Below are 14,072 nucleotides of genomic sequence, written 5' to 3' on the forward strand. Positions count from 1 at the left end.
CGAGATCAACCCAGACAGCAGCCGTGTCTACACCTTTATTCTCTGTGAAAAGGGCCGAAGGGGGAAGAAGTAATAACGGCACAACTGACACACACAGACCGTGGGGCTGGGGAGGCCGACGGGCGGGTCCCGGGCAGCAGCAGGCCAGGGACCAGGCGCCACCTCCCCGCGGGCGGGCGGGCAGGCATGCGGGGGGCCCTCTCCCAGGGCCCCTGCCCCGTGGGCCCCCGCACCCCAGCCGGGCCGGGACAGGACAGGGGAGCCGTGCCGGGGTGGCGTGGGGCGGGCCATGCACGGGCGCCGGGCGCATGTGTTCCATCGGGGTGGCACAGGGGGCGGCGCCAGCTCCTCTCCAGCTTCAGGCGAGAGACAGAACTGAGGGGAGAGAAGGAGTCAGCCGCGGCCTGCGTGGCTGGCCCGGCCCTGCCTCTCCCTCTCCCTCACCCACCGGTCAGAGCCTCCTGGGCGAAGTACTTGACGTCCACGTCCTGGTCCTGAGTCAGCTTCTCCAGGACAGGCTTGGCCTCGCTCTGCAGGGTGCTGGGGAAGGACGGACGGACAGCTGGACGGGTGAGCCGGGCCAAGCAGGGCCCAACGCACCGGGACAGAGAACCGGGATCAGAGGAGACGTGGAAAACCCAGGGGTTGGGCCACAGGCCGGAGGCTCAGCAAGCACCTGCCAAGCGCCCATGACCTGGGGCAGGGCGGGGCACACCCGGCACACCTGCCACACGCCACACGCATGCTCCAACACCGGCTTTGCCGTGTTCTTGGGGCTGACGGGGGAGGCGGGTGAGCTCTCTGTGTGGCGCTGAGGTTGGGCGTGAGGGCGTGGTGGGAGCTGCTGGGCGAGACCATCCTGAGCGTGTGGGGGCGGGGCCCACGGCCTCACCTGCTGTCCAGAATGGGCCCGATCTTCTGCAGGGACTTGGCCACGTTGAAGCGGACATTGGCCACGGGGTCCCCGGCCATGCGCAGGACCGTGGGCAGCATGTGCTTGGTGGTGATGTCCTGGCCACACACTTCAGACAGCACCTGGGGACAGACGGACGGGGTCAGGGACGCACAGGGACGGGGAGGCCCCAGAGTCTGAGCTCACACCCGGCTGCCGTGTCCTGCAACCAGGCCATGCCAGAGCCCAGGGGTCTGTCCTGGTGACACTTCCTTCCTCTGACCCTCCCTTGTGCCCTGGGGGATGCCCACCCAGACACCCCTCGGCTTGCAGTGCAGCTGGGAAGAGAGGGCCAGGCCCTTCAGTCCAGAGCCGGAAGCCCCCTGCAGCCACGTATGTTTCTGGGGGACTGGTAGGGCTCCTCCCGCATGCGGGGCCTCCACATGCAGAGCAGGAGAGCAGCAGCGACTCCATTCAGAGCTTCCACAGGCGGGACCGCGAGCCCCAGGCCGGGCACAGGCAGGAGGGGGGACCCCCACTGGTCAGTGCCCCAGGCCGGGCTCAGGCAGGAAGCTCAGACAGGCGCCCACTGGTCAGTGCCCCCAGGCCGGGCTCAGACAGACCCCCACTGGTCAGTGCCCCCAGGCCGGGCTCGGGCAGGAGGCTCAGACAGGCCCCCACTCACGTTGATGCAGAAGAGGGTCGTCATGCGGTGCAGGTAGTTGGGGTCTCCCGACATGGCCAGGACCTTGGGGATGATGGTGGCGTGGGCCCACTCCTTCCCAAACTTCTCCACCAGCTTCCTCAGGTTGCAGGTGGCCGCCTCACGGATGGCATACACTGTGGGGAGGGGCGCGGGGAGGAGGGGTAGACCCAGGGGAAGGGCTGGGGGCGCACAGACTGGGGGACGCTACGCTCCTGGCTGGGTGGCCTCAGTGCCAGGATGCAGGTCAGCGTCACGTCACCTGCCCCGTCCCATCACCGCGCCCGCCGCCTGCCCAGGACTCACCATGGTCCACGAGCCAGGCCATGCACAAGGAGTTGAGCTTCTCATCAAAGAACTCCACCCCCTGCGGGGAGAAACGGGGCTCGTGGGGGCTCCGGGGATGGGCCCAGGGCCATTTGCACCCGCGCCTCAGCCGCCCCGCCCGGCTCACCAGCTGCCCGGCCAACAGGGGCATGTACTCGATGATGGCCAGGCGCACGCGCCACTTGGCGTCCTCAGCCAGCTCCACGATGGCAGGCAGCAGGGACTGCGACAGCTGCCGGATGCCGATGACCTCGTTGACGCAGTCCAGGTTGGAGATGATGTTGAGCCTCACCTCCGGGCACTGTGGGCACAGGGGCTGGCTGAGCCCACCAGACGGGCACAGGGGCTGGCTGAGCCCACCAGACGGGCACGGGGGCTGGCTGAGCCCACCAGACGGGCACAGGGGCTGGCTGAGCCCACCAGACGGGCACGGGGGCTGGCTGAGCCCACCAGACGGGCACAGGGGCTGGCTGAACCCACCAGACAGGAGATGGTGGCCTCCCTCCCAGGGCTGACCCTTGCCCTGCTGTGACGGGCTGTCAGTGTGGGGGCTCCTGGCCCAGCCTCAGCCTCTGCCCTCCCCCAGCCCTGCCTGCCCTCCCCATCCAGCCGTCCCCCCCCCCCACCCTGCCTCTGCCCTCCCTGTCCATCCCATCCCCCCGGCCCATCTGCCTCACCTCGTCCTTCAGCTGTGCCAGGAAGAGAGGTAGCAGGTGCTCTATGGTGTTGTCCTTGCCCAGGATGGGGGACAGACCCATGATGACTGAGGCCAGCGCCGACTTGACGTGCTGGTTGGCGTCAGACACCAACTCCTGCCAGGGAAGGGGGCCACCCAGTTAGAGGGAGAGGGAGAGGAGAGAGGAGGGAGAAGAAAGGGGAGAGAGAAAGGGGGGAGTAGAGAGGGGAGTGGAAGGGAGAGGAGAGAGGGGAGAGGTGAGGAGAGGAGGGGAGGGAAGGGGAGAGGAAAGAGAGGGAGAAAAGGAGAGGAGGGGAGAGGAGGGCAGAGGGGGGGGAGAGAGGAATAAGGAGGTGAAAGGAGGGAGTAGCAGTGCCAAGAGGCCGTCCCCCAGGGCAGCAGCTCAGTCCACAGGCTCTAAGGTGGGAAGGATCTACCAGAGGGTAGCCCTGCCCAGCAGCCCCACAGCCGCAACTTCCCAGTCCATAGGGCCCTCACGTCCACACGGCCCTCACGTCCACTCGGCCCCTCACGTCCACACGGCCCCTCAGGTCCACTCGGCCCCCCACGTCCACTCGGCCCTCATGTCCACATGGTCCCTCAGGTCCACTCGGCCCCTCACGTCCACATGGCCCCTCACGTCCACTCGGCCCCACATCCACACGGTCCCTCAGGTCCACTCGGCCCCTCACGTCCACACGGCCCCACATCCACTTGTGACTGACTGTCTGGTGCCCATAGGCTGCAAAATCAGTTGGCCCCTGGCCTTCTCCATCTTTGGCAAACCCCGTCCCCACGTCTGACCCCACCCCGTCCCCATCACGTGTCCCAACCTGCCCTGACCCTCAACACTCAGTCCTGACCCCTGACCCCCGACCTTAATGCAGGGCAGGATCTGGGCCATGATGACGTTCTCCCGACAGTCGGCTGAGAGGTTCTCACAGAACTCTGCGGGCGGGGTGACAAGGTGGGGGGACGAGGTGAGCTCCAGGCTGGCTCCTGCTCCAGCACCCAGCACCCCCGGGCAGCACCCAGGACCCACAGCAGTACCCAGCACCACAGAGGCAGCACCCAGCATCCCAGGGGCAGCACCCAGCACTCCCAGGCAGCACCCAGCACCCCCTGGAGGAGCACCCAGCACCCCTGGGGCAGCACCCAGCACTCCATGGGCAGTACCCAGCACCCCTGGGGCAGCACCCAGCACCCCGTGGGCAGTACCCAGCACCACCTGGAGCTGCACCCAGCACCCCTGGAGCAGCACCCAACACCCCTGGAGCAGCACCCAACACCCCCAGGGCAGCACCTAGCACCTCTGGAGCAGCACCCCAGGAGCAGCACCCAGCACTCCCAGGCAGCACCCAGCACCCCCTGGAGGAGCACCCAGCACCCCCGGGCAGCACTCCATGGGCAGTACCCAACACCCCTGGAGGAACACTCAGCACTCCCTGGAGCAACACCCAGCACCCCAGAAGCAGCACCCAGCACCCCAGGGGTAGCACCCACCTTTGACCTTGTGGGACGCAGCCGCCCTCACCTCGGCCTCGCAATCCTTCATGAGGTTTTGGAAGGCCGGGACCAGGTCGGTCTTGGTGATCTCGGGTCCCACGGCCTTCTGCAGCTGCAGGCGGGTGAGCGGGTGGGTGAGCCGGTGGGTGGGTGGGGGGGCACCAGGTGGGTGGGTGACGGTGCCCAGTCCCGCCCCCGCCCCGGAACCCCTCCGAGGTCAATGAGGGTAGAGCAGCCACCCTGGGGTGCCCGCCACGCCCACACCCACGGGAGCGAGTGCAGCTGCCAGGCACTGGGTCCCAGACAGGAGCAGCCTGCTGCAGCTGCACGGGCACCACCTGGGGCACCACCCAGGAGACCATCCAGAGCACCACCCAGGGCACCACCTGGGGCACCACCCAGGAGACCATCCAGAGCACCACCCAGACCACCACCCAGGAGACCATCCAGAGCACCACCCAAGGCACCACCCAGACCACCACCCAGGAGACCATCCAGAGCACCACCCAGGAAGACCATCCAGAGCACCACCCAGGGCACCACCCAGACCACCACCCAGGAGACCATCCAGAGCACCACCCAGACCACCACCCAGGAGACCATCCAGAGCACCACCCAGGGCACCACCCAGGAGACCATCCAGAGCACCACCCAGGGCACCACCCAGACCACCACCCAGGAGACCATCCAGAGCACCCCCCAGGGCACCCCCCAGGAGATCCTCCAGGGGCACCACCCAGGGGCACCCCAGAGCATCCCCCAGGGCACCCTCGGCTCAGACCCCCAGCCCCACCTCTGTGAACTTGTCGGCCACCATGTAGCGCACACGCCAGGACTTGTCCTCGGCCGCCTGGCGCAGGGTGGGCATCACCAGGGCCTCCAGGTCCTCCTGGGGCAGCAGCTGCGCGATGTTCACACAGGCCTCCACGGCCAACAGCCGCACCGAGTCCTGCAGGCGGACAGGTGGGGGCGGGGCAGCTGGTGGGCAGGACAGCACATGGGGGCGAGGCATCCTTTGGGGGGCAGTGGCAGGAGGGGCGTGGTTGCTATAGGGGCGTGGCTGCTATAGGGGCGTGGCACAGCCGATGGGAGATGGGAGGCGATAGGGTCATGGCTGTGGGAGGGGCGTGGCAGTCATAGGGGCGTGGCGGTGGGTGTGGCACGGCCGATGGGAGGCAATAGGGGCCTGGTGTTGGGGGTCGTGGCAGGAGGGGTGTGACGGTGGGGGTCGTGGCAGGAGGGGTGTGACGGTGGGGGTCGTGGCAGGAGGGGTGTGACTGTGGGGGTCGTGGCAGGAGGGGTGTGACGGTGGGGGTCGTGGCAGGAGGGGTGTGACGGTGGGGGTCGTGGCAGGAGGGGTGTGACGGTGGGGGTCGTGACAGGAGGGGTGTGACGGTGGGGGTCGTGGCTCCCACCTGCTCGTCAGAGGCCAGGTTGGAGAACATGGGGATGATCTCGCTCTTGACGTTGTCCAGCTCCAGCACCTTGGCGAACTCCCCCAGCTTGGAGGCTGCGGCCCGCCGCACCATGGGGGTGTCATCGGAGCACAGGTTCCGGAAGTACCTGCGGAGGGGGCTCAGGTGGGGCGAGCCCGGGTCCTAGAGTGGACACCCCAGAGCCTGGCCCCGCTGCCTGGAGGCTTAACCGGCTGCCTGGGGGCCTAACCCGCTGCCTGGGGAAATAACCCGCCGTCTGGGGAAATAACCCGCGGTCTGGGGAAATAACCCGCCGTATGGGGGCCTAACCTGCTGTCTGGGGGCCTAACCTGCCGTCTGGGGAAGTAACCCGCCGTCTGGGGGCCTAACCCGCCGTCTGGGGAAATAACCCGCCGTCTGGGGAGATAACCCGCCGTCTGGAGAAATAACCCACTGTCTGGGGGCCTAACCTGCCGTCTGGGGAAATAACCCGCCGTCTAGGGGCCTAACCTGCTGTCTGGGGAGATAACCCGCCGTCTGGGGACATAACCCGCCGTCTGGGGAGATAACCCGCCGTCTGGGGACATAACCCGCCGTCTGGGGACATAACCCGCCGTCTGGGGAGATAACCCGCCGTCTGGGGAGATAACCCGCCGTCTGGGGAGATAACCCGCCGTCTGGGGAGATAACCCGCCGGCTGGGGGCCTAAGCGCTCAGGGTCGCCCGGCCGGCCCAGGGCTGCAGGCGGGAGGACACTCACTGGCGCAGCTCCGCCTTGACGGCGCTGGACACGCGGGGGTAGCAGACGGAGAAGAGGCCGCAGGCGGAGGTCCGCGAGGTGAACCAGTCGCCGCCCGCCAGGCGCTTCACCAGGGGCACGAAGTGGGCCTCCAGGTCGGAGGGCGAGTGCTCGTGGGAGGTGGCTCGCAGGGACTCCACCGCCTTGTCCCGCACCACCGTCTCCTCCACCGTGGCCAGCGACTCCAGGGGGGGCTAAGGCGGGCACCCGTCAGGGCGGAGTCCGGACTCAGCCGGCACCCCGAGGAGGTGCCTCCCCCCTGCCCGGGGCCGCCCCGCGCCCATCTGTGACCCCCGACCCCGACCCGCCCACCGGAGGGCCGGACTCCGCCCCGCGCCATCTGTGACCCCTGACCGCCCATGCCATCTGTGACCCCTGACCCCGACCCGCCCACCGGAGGGCCAGACTCGGTCCCGCACCATCTGTGACCCCCGCCCACCCGGACTCACCAGCAGGCAGTGCACGAACTCGGGGCCTCCCACCAGCGTGGTGAAGGTGCCCAGCTGCTCCGCCAGGGCCAGCAGCACCTCGTCTTCATCGTAGATGGTGTCTGCGCACACAGATGGCGGGGACCCTCAGAGGCCCTTCCGGACGAGCCCTAGGCCCCTTCCCGCTCCGCCCCAGGTCTGGAGGCTCCCACAGCTCAGGTGGAGAGAGTGGCCAGAGGGTGCTGGGTGGGAGGGGGGAAATAGAGGAGGGGAGGGGAGGGGAGGAGGAGGGGGAAGGGGAGGAGAGAAGAAGGGAGAGGAGGGGGAAGAGGGAAGAAGGGGGAGGGGAGGTGGGGGAAGGCGGAGGAAAGGGGAGGGGGAGAAGGGAAGAAGGGGGAGGAAAGAAGGGAGGGAAGAGGAAAGAGGAAGAAGGGGGAGGGGAGAAAGGAGGGGAGAGGGAAGGGAGGAGGGGGAAGGGGAGGGGGAGAGAGGGGAGGGCTGAGGGCCAGGCCTGGCCTGGCAGACAGTTAAGAGCTGCTGGTTAACAGCCTGACCAACCACACTCCATGGAGGACCGAGGATTTCAGACAAAACTCGCCCTGTACCCCTGAACTGTGGGGGTGCCTCACACCTCACCCCTGCCATTCCAGAACACTCCCACATCCCTGTGTGCCCTGCAGGCCCCCTACCTGTCAGGAAGGGCAGGAGCTCACTGCGGGTCCTCTCCACCCCCAGGGCCAGGGCGATAGTGGACAGCTTCTTGATGCTGTTGAGACGCAGCTGGAGGGAGGGGGGTCAGGCTCAGTGGGTCACTGCAGGTGGGGTCACTACAGGCAGGGGCACTGCAGGCGGGGTCACTGCAGGTGGGAGGTCACTGCAGGTGGGAGGTCACTGCAGGTGGGGGGGTCACTGCAGGTGGGGGGTCACTGCAGATGGGGGTCACTGCAAGTGGGGGGGTCACTGCAGGTGGGGGGTCACTGCAGGCAGGGTCACTGCAGGTGTGGGCACTGCAGGTGGGGTCACTGTAGGCGGGGTCACTGCAGGCGGCAGGATCACTGCAGGTGGGTGTCACTGCATGCGGGGTCACTGCAGGTGGGGAGTCACTGCAGGTACGGGATCACTAGGTACGGGGTCACTGCTGGCAGGGGCACTGAAGATGGGGGTCACTGCAGGTAGGGGGTCACCGCAGGCTGGGCACTGCAGGCTAGGTCACTGCAGGCAGGATCACTGCAGGTGGGGGGTTACTGCAGGCAGGGACACTGCAGGTGTTGGCACTGCAGGTGTGGGGTCACTGTAGGCGGGGTCACTGTAGGTGGGGTCACTGCAGGTGGGCTCCTGCCAGCTGTACCCACTCAGGCGGGTGTACCCACGCAGGCGGGTTGGTGGGGCGCTCAGCCCTCGGCACCCATGATCACAGTGCTCCCTGCTGTATCCTCAGGCCCAGCACCGCCCCACAGGCCGCAGCCTCCCCCCTGCCCCCCAGCACAAGGAAAAGGGGCCGCAGGTCCCTCAGTGGCCCCACGGGGCTGAATCCCCGGCCCCTGGGCAGCCATCGAGTGGACGGGGTTGGCCTGCAGGTCACAGACTGCCTGTGTGGGAGGAAGCACCCACTGTGAGAGGTGTGAGGGAAACAGGACCTCCACCCACCCCGGGTGCCGGGACCCAATGGCAGCGCACCCGGGAGAGACAGAAAAGGGTGGAGGAGCCCAGGAAGCAGCATGGAGAGTGCAGACAGACACCTCCTGACTCTCAACCTGAGCAATAGTAAAGAAGAGGCAGGAGGCTGTCTATCTCCTCCCTGTCTCTGAACTAGACAACTCCCCAGCAAGGACAGTCGGGGGACAGCTGAGGGACAGCCAGGGGACAGCTGGGGGACAGCCAGGGACAGCTGGGGACAGCCAGGGGACAGCTGAGGGACAACTAGGGGACAGCCAGGGGAAAGCCGGGGGACAACTAGGGGACAGCCGGGGGACAGCCAGGGGACAGCCGGGGGACAGTCAGGGGACAGCCGGGGGACATTCAGGGACAGCCAGGAAGGGCTGTGCGGCCACACTGCCCGGGTCAGGGTCAGGCTGAGGCTGTCCCACAGATCCGACATGGGTGCTGATTGGCTCCGTCTCTGGGGTCACTGACCAGTGCTCAGCAGGTGCAGACATCAGGCGGCGGCAACCTGGGACAGCACCTGGAGCCTGCCGGCCCTCTGGGTCCCGTTGTCCCTTTCCCCAGAGACGGAATAGTGCACGGGGGGGAGTGACGCACGTGCTACCAGGCACCTGGACCTGGGTTCAAGCCCCCACCCCACCTGCAGGGTGAAAGCTTCACGAGTGGTGAAGCAGATGACTGTGTCCCTCACCCCACTCAGTTCTCTATCCCGTCCAATATAACAAGGCGGACCGGTAACTATGGCGAAGGTCCCCATGGACCATGCCCGTGGGCTCCAGACCCATGTCGTCTCGCGCCAAGTGGCGGCCTCCTCGTGGGGAAACAGGCCATTTCCCGACAGAGACCCAGGGATGAGAACAGCCAGAGCCCAGCAGCCCGAAGGAGCCGGACTCCCAGGGCAGGAGGCCTGTGGGGCCAGGAGGGAGGCAGCGCAAGGCGCTAGGTGTGGCCAGGGCTCAAGTGCAACTATCTCAGGTGACACACTCAAGGTTGGCGCTGCTGACGCCGCTGTTGTGGAAAAAGAGCTGACGCACAGCATGACAGACTCATACCGACAGCCGGCAGCCACCACAGCCACGGCAGCCACCACAACCACGACAGTCACAGTAGCCACAACCACAACAGCCACGGCAGCCACAGCAAGCACAGCAGCCACAGCAGGCATAGCAACCACAGCACCCACAACCACAGCAGCCACAGCAGCCACAGCAGGCACAGCAACCACAACCACAGCAGCCACTACAACCACGGCAGCCACAGCAACCACAGCAGCCACCACAACCACAGCAGCCACAGCAACCACAGCAGCCACGACAGCCACAAACAGCCACCACAACCACAGAAGCCACGGCAACCACAGCAGCCACGACAGCCACAAACAGCCACCACAACCACAGAAGCCACGGCAACCACAGCAGCCACCACAACCACAGCAGCCACCACAACCACGGCAGCCAGCTGTGGCCAGCACAGGTTGGCCTACTGGGTTTCCAGCTGCTCCTGCGGGGCAGGGCAGCCCCTCCGCCTAGAGGCGCGTGCGGCGACGTGCGGCGAAGGAGCCACTGCAGGCGGGTTTCACCCAGGTCAGGCTCTGCATAGCGGGCAACCCCCGAATACGGGAAACACCCTCAAGCAAGACAGCCACTTCCGGCCACCCGTGAGACCAACGCCAATGCCAACACCTGTGCGGGACCGGAGGGCCACGGGGCGTGCGAGGGGGCTCGAGCCTGAGCCCCAGGGCTCTGGGTCCGGGTGAGGGGCCTCGGCTTGTGTCCACCTGGATGAAGACGCAGCCCCGGCGCCCCCCCCATGCCTGCAAACACCAGGTGCTGCCAGCAGAGCCCCCAAGGCACCAGGACGGTAGGCAGCAGGTCAGGGTCTACAGCGCTCTGGACAGACAGACACCAGAAACACGTTCTGCCCTGTGTCGCCCCACCAGCCAGCCAGGAACCTTTGCTCACAGCCTACACCGCCCGCCATGCGCCCAGCACGCCCGCTGTCCCGAGGGAGCCCGGGACCAGGTGTAGGGGGCAGGGCCAGGATGGGCAGAGGGCGGGGGGCACGGCTGGGACCAGCTGCAGAGAGCTCGGGCCAGTTCCCTGGCCACTGCTTGCTGAGGACAGGCAGACGCCAGCCTCCCTGGTCCCTGCTCCCTGAGGACAGACGCCGGCTCCAAGGCTCCTGCACGCCCTGACCAACACCCTGTTGAATGCCCCCTGCGGTGCTGTCAGCGGGCAAAGCTGTCCCCAGAGGGGCCCCGTCCTGGGGCCGTGAACATGGGACAGAGGAAGAGGGGACGTGGCTGGGTGAGACCCCGAAGGGAGGGCTTGAGTGAGTGCCTGGGTCCTGCAACCCCACCCCTTGGGCAGAAGCGGGGCAGGCACAGGGCATCCCCTCGGGCAGAGGTGGGGCAGGCGCAGGGTATCCCCTTGGCCATCACCTCAGGCAGGGTGCCCTGGGCTGTGACCCCCACCGCCCGTACTGGGGAGTCTCCTGCTGCTTCACCTGTCTGTCCCCTCCCCACCTTGGGGACCTCTCCTGGCCTGGCCTCGCCTCGCACAGGGAGGGATGCTCCCAGCCTTGCATGGGGAAGGGTGCTCCCGGCCTGATCTGGAATGGGGAGGGGTGCTCCTGGCCTCGCATGAGGAGGGGTGCTCCTGGCCTGGTCTGGCACGGGGAGGGGTGCTCCTGGCCTCGCACGGGGAGGGGTGTTCCCGACAGCCTCCAGGAGCCCCCACCCGCACAGTGGCATGGCCTCTGCCCAGAGCCCGGGACGCCCCAGGGGCTTCAAGCCTCAGCTCCTCAGGCCTGTCCAGAGAAGGAGCTTCACACCCCAGCCTTCACCTGTCTGTCCTCCTGTCCTGTCACTCACCTGAGACCAGGGCAGTGCCCTCACCTGAGCCCAGAGCATTGCCTCACCTCAGATCAGAGCAGTGCCCTCACCTCAGCCCAGATCAGTGACCCTCACCTGTGCCCAGGGCAGTAGCTCTCACTTGTGCCCAGATCAGTACCCTCAATGTGCCCTCACCTGACCCCAGGCCCCAAGAACCCCAAGCCCCACAGACCCCAGGCCCCTCAGACACCAGGCCCCACAGACCCCAGGCCCCACAGACCCCAGGCCCCTGAGACCCCAGGCCCCACAGACCCCTCAGACCCAGGCCCCAGAGACCCCAGGCCCCACAGACCCCTCAGACACCAGGCCAAATAGACACCTCAGACCCAGGCCCCACAGACCCCAGGCCCCTGAGACCCCAGGCCCCACAGACCCCTCAGACATCAGGCCCCATAGACACCTCAGACCCAGGCCCCACAGACCTCAGGCCCCACAGACTCCAGGCCCCTCAGACCCCTCAGACACCAGGCCTCACAGACCCCAGGCCCCTCAGACCCCAGGCTCCACAGACCCCACAGACCCCAGGCCCCACAGACCTCAGACCCCACAGACCTCAGACCCCACAAACCCCAGGCCACTCAGACCCCAAGCCCACAGAACCCAGGACCCACAGACCCCTCAGGCCCCAGGCCCCTCAGACCCCACAGACCCCAGGCCCCTCAGACCCCAGGCCCCTCAGACCCCACAGACCCCTCAGACCCCAGGCCCCACAGACCCCTCAGACCCCAGGCCCATCAGACCCCTCAGGCCCCACAGACCCCAGGCCCCTCAGACCGCAGGCCCCACAGACCCCTCAGACCCCACAGACCCCAGGCCCCACAGACCGCAGGCCCCACAGACCCCACACACCCCAGGCCCCTCAGACCCCAGGCCCCACAGACCCCACAGACCCCTCAGAGACCAGGCCCCACAGACCCCTCAGGCCCCACAGACCCCTCAGACCCCAGGCCGCACAGACCCCACAGACCCCAGGCCCCTCAGACCCCAGGCCCCCTCAGACCCCTCAGACCCCTCAGACCCCAGGCCCCTCAGACCCCAGGCCCCACAGACCCCAAGCCCCACAGACCGAAGGCCCCACAGGCCCCTCAGACCCCAGGCCCCTCAGACCTCAGGCCCCACAGACTCCAGGCACCTCAGACCCCTCAGACACCAGGCCTCACAGACCCCAGGCCCCTCAGACCCCAGGCTCCACAGACCCCACAGACCCCAGGCCCCACAGACCTCAGACCCCACAAACCCCAGACCCCACAAACCCCAGGCCACTCAGACCCCAAGCCCACAGAACCCAGGACCCACAGACCCCTCAGGCCCCTCAGACCCCACAGACCCCAGGCCCCACAGACCCATCAGACCCCACAGATCCCAGGCCCCTCAGACCCCAGGGCCCTCAGACCGCAGGCCCCACAGACCCCAGGCCCCTCAGACCCCAGGCCCCTCAGACCCCAGGCCCCACAGACCCCTCAGACCCCTCAGGCCCCACAGACCCCTCAGACCCCAGGCCGCACAGACCCCTCAGACCCCTCAGAGACCAGGCCCCACAGACCCCTCAGACCCCTCAGGCCCCACAGACCCCTCAGACCCCAGGCCCCTCAGACCCCACAGGCCCCACAGACCCCTCAGACCCCAGACCCACGGCGTGCTGGGCCTCTCGGAGACCCCGACCCCTCTCCGGGCCCGCAGCCAATCGACGGCGCCGTCTCTTGGAGCGCAGGGCCCCGCGGCGCCGGAAGCCGCACGCTGATTGGCCGCCTCCCGCCCCGCCGCGAGCAGCTTCCCGCGACCCCCGCCCGCCCGCCCGCGCCCCCCGGGCCCCCCGCACCTGCACGTCCTCGTTGCGGAGCTCGTCTATGAGCACCGCGATGGGATAGAGCGAGTCGTCGCCGTCGGCCGCCGCCATCTTGCTCGTCCCGCTGTCAGACCGCGGCCGGCGCTGCAGCAGCCGGGGGAGGGAGAGGGCCGCGCCGGCGCGGGGGCGCCTGGGCCGCGCTGCAGGGGCCGCCCCGCCCTCATTGGCCGCGCCGCGCCCCGCCCCCGCCGGCTCTCTCTGGTCGGAGCGAGGGAAGCCCCGCCCCCTGCCGTCTGCTATTGGCCAGAGCTGCCAGAAGGGGCGGGCCGGAAACCGGCGGGGGGAGAGAGAGAGGAAGTGGTCGGTATCTAGGAGACCGGGCCTGCGCCCGCCCCCCGTCGCCCTAGCAACCACGCCGACGAGCAGTCGCTCCGGCCAATGAACGGCAAGGTGGGGAGTGGCGCAGCCTGCCCTCTGTGAGTCCTGGGGAGAGCGTGTGCGCGTGCGTGGAAAGGGCCTCACGTCACGCGCCGCGGGCGCGCGCATGGGTGGGGGCTGCGGGCTCGCGCCTTTATGCGGAGGCCCGGGGTGGGGGGACGGTCGGGAGCCCGGGGTGGGGGACGGTCGGGAGCCCGGGGTGGGGGACGGTCGGGAGCCCGGGATGGGGGACGGTCGGGAGCCCGGGGTGGGGGACGGTCGGGAGCCCGGGATGGGGGACGGTCGGGAGCCCGGGGTGGGGGACGGTCAGGAGCCCGGGATGGGGGACGGTCGGGAGCCCGGGGTGGGGGACGGTCGGGAGCCCGGGGTGGGGGACGGTCGGGAGCCCGGGGTGGGGGACGGTCGGGAGCCCGGGATGGGGGACGGTCGGGAGCCCGGGGTGGGGGACGGTCGGGAGCCCGGGATGGGGGACGGTCGGGAGCCCGGGGTGGGGGACGGTCAGGAGCCCGGGATGGGGGACGGTCGGGAGCCCGGGGTGGGGGACGGT

General features: G+C 68.3%; 1 protein-coding gene across 1 annotated transcript; it reads right to left on the reverse strand.

Moving 5' to 3' along the window:
• Positions 1-224: 224 nt before the first annotated feature.
• On the reverse strand, positions 225-13,280 carry PPP2R1A (protein phosphatase 2 scaffold subunit Aalpha). Its single transcript, XM_060172710.1, has 15 exons — positions 13,121-13,280; positions 7,436-7,526; positions 6,768-6,868; positions 6,280-6,512; positions 5,520-5,667; positions 4,898-5,053; positions 4,102-4,216; positions 3,476-3,546; positions 2,600-2,734; positions 2,050-2,223; positions 1,902-1,962; positions 1,578-1,732; positions 893-1,035; positions 449-540; positions 225-375 (listed from the first exon to the last, which is right to left on the reverse strand). Exons 1-15 carry the CDS (start codon positions 13,196-13,198, stop codon positions 359-361), a joined length of 1,770 nt encoding a protein of 589 aa, XP_060028693.1. The 5' UTR covers positions 13,199-13,280; the 3' UTR covers positions 225-358.
• Positions 13,281-14,072: the final 792 nt, after the last annotated feature.

This window comes from Erinaceus europaeus, chromosome 2, assembly GCF_950295315.1.
Source record: "Erinaceus europaeus chromosome 2, mEriEur2.1, whole genome shotgun sequence".
In the NCBI taxonomy this organism is placed as follows: domain Eukaryota; kingdom Metazoa; phylum Chordata; class Mammalia; order Eulipotyphla; family Erinaceidae; genus Erinaceus; species Erinaceus europaeus.

Coding starts and splice junctions, on each gene's coding strand:
- PPP2R1A (XM_060172710.1), bottom strand. CDS start 13,198: ATGGCGGCGGCCGACGGCGACGACTCGCTCTATCCCATCGCGGTGCTC. Junction 5,054..5,519: donor ACCTGGCCTCTGACGAGCAG/GTGGGAGCCACG, acceptor GTCCGCCTGCAG/GACTCGGTGCGGCTGTTGGC. Junction 2,735..3,475: donor AGATCCTGCCCTGCATTAAG/GTCGGGGGTCAG, acceptor CTTCCCTGGCAG/GAGTTGGTGTCTGACGCCAA.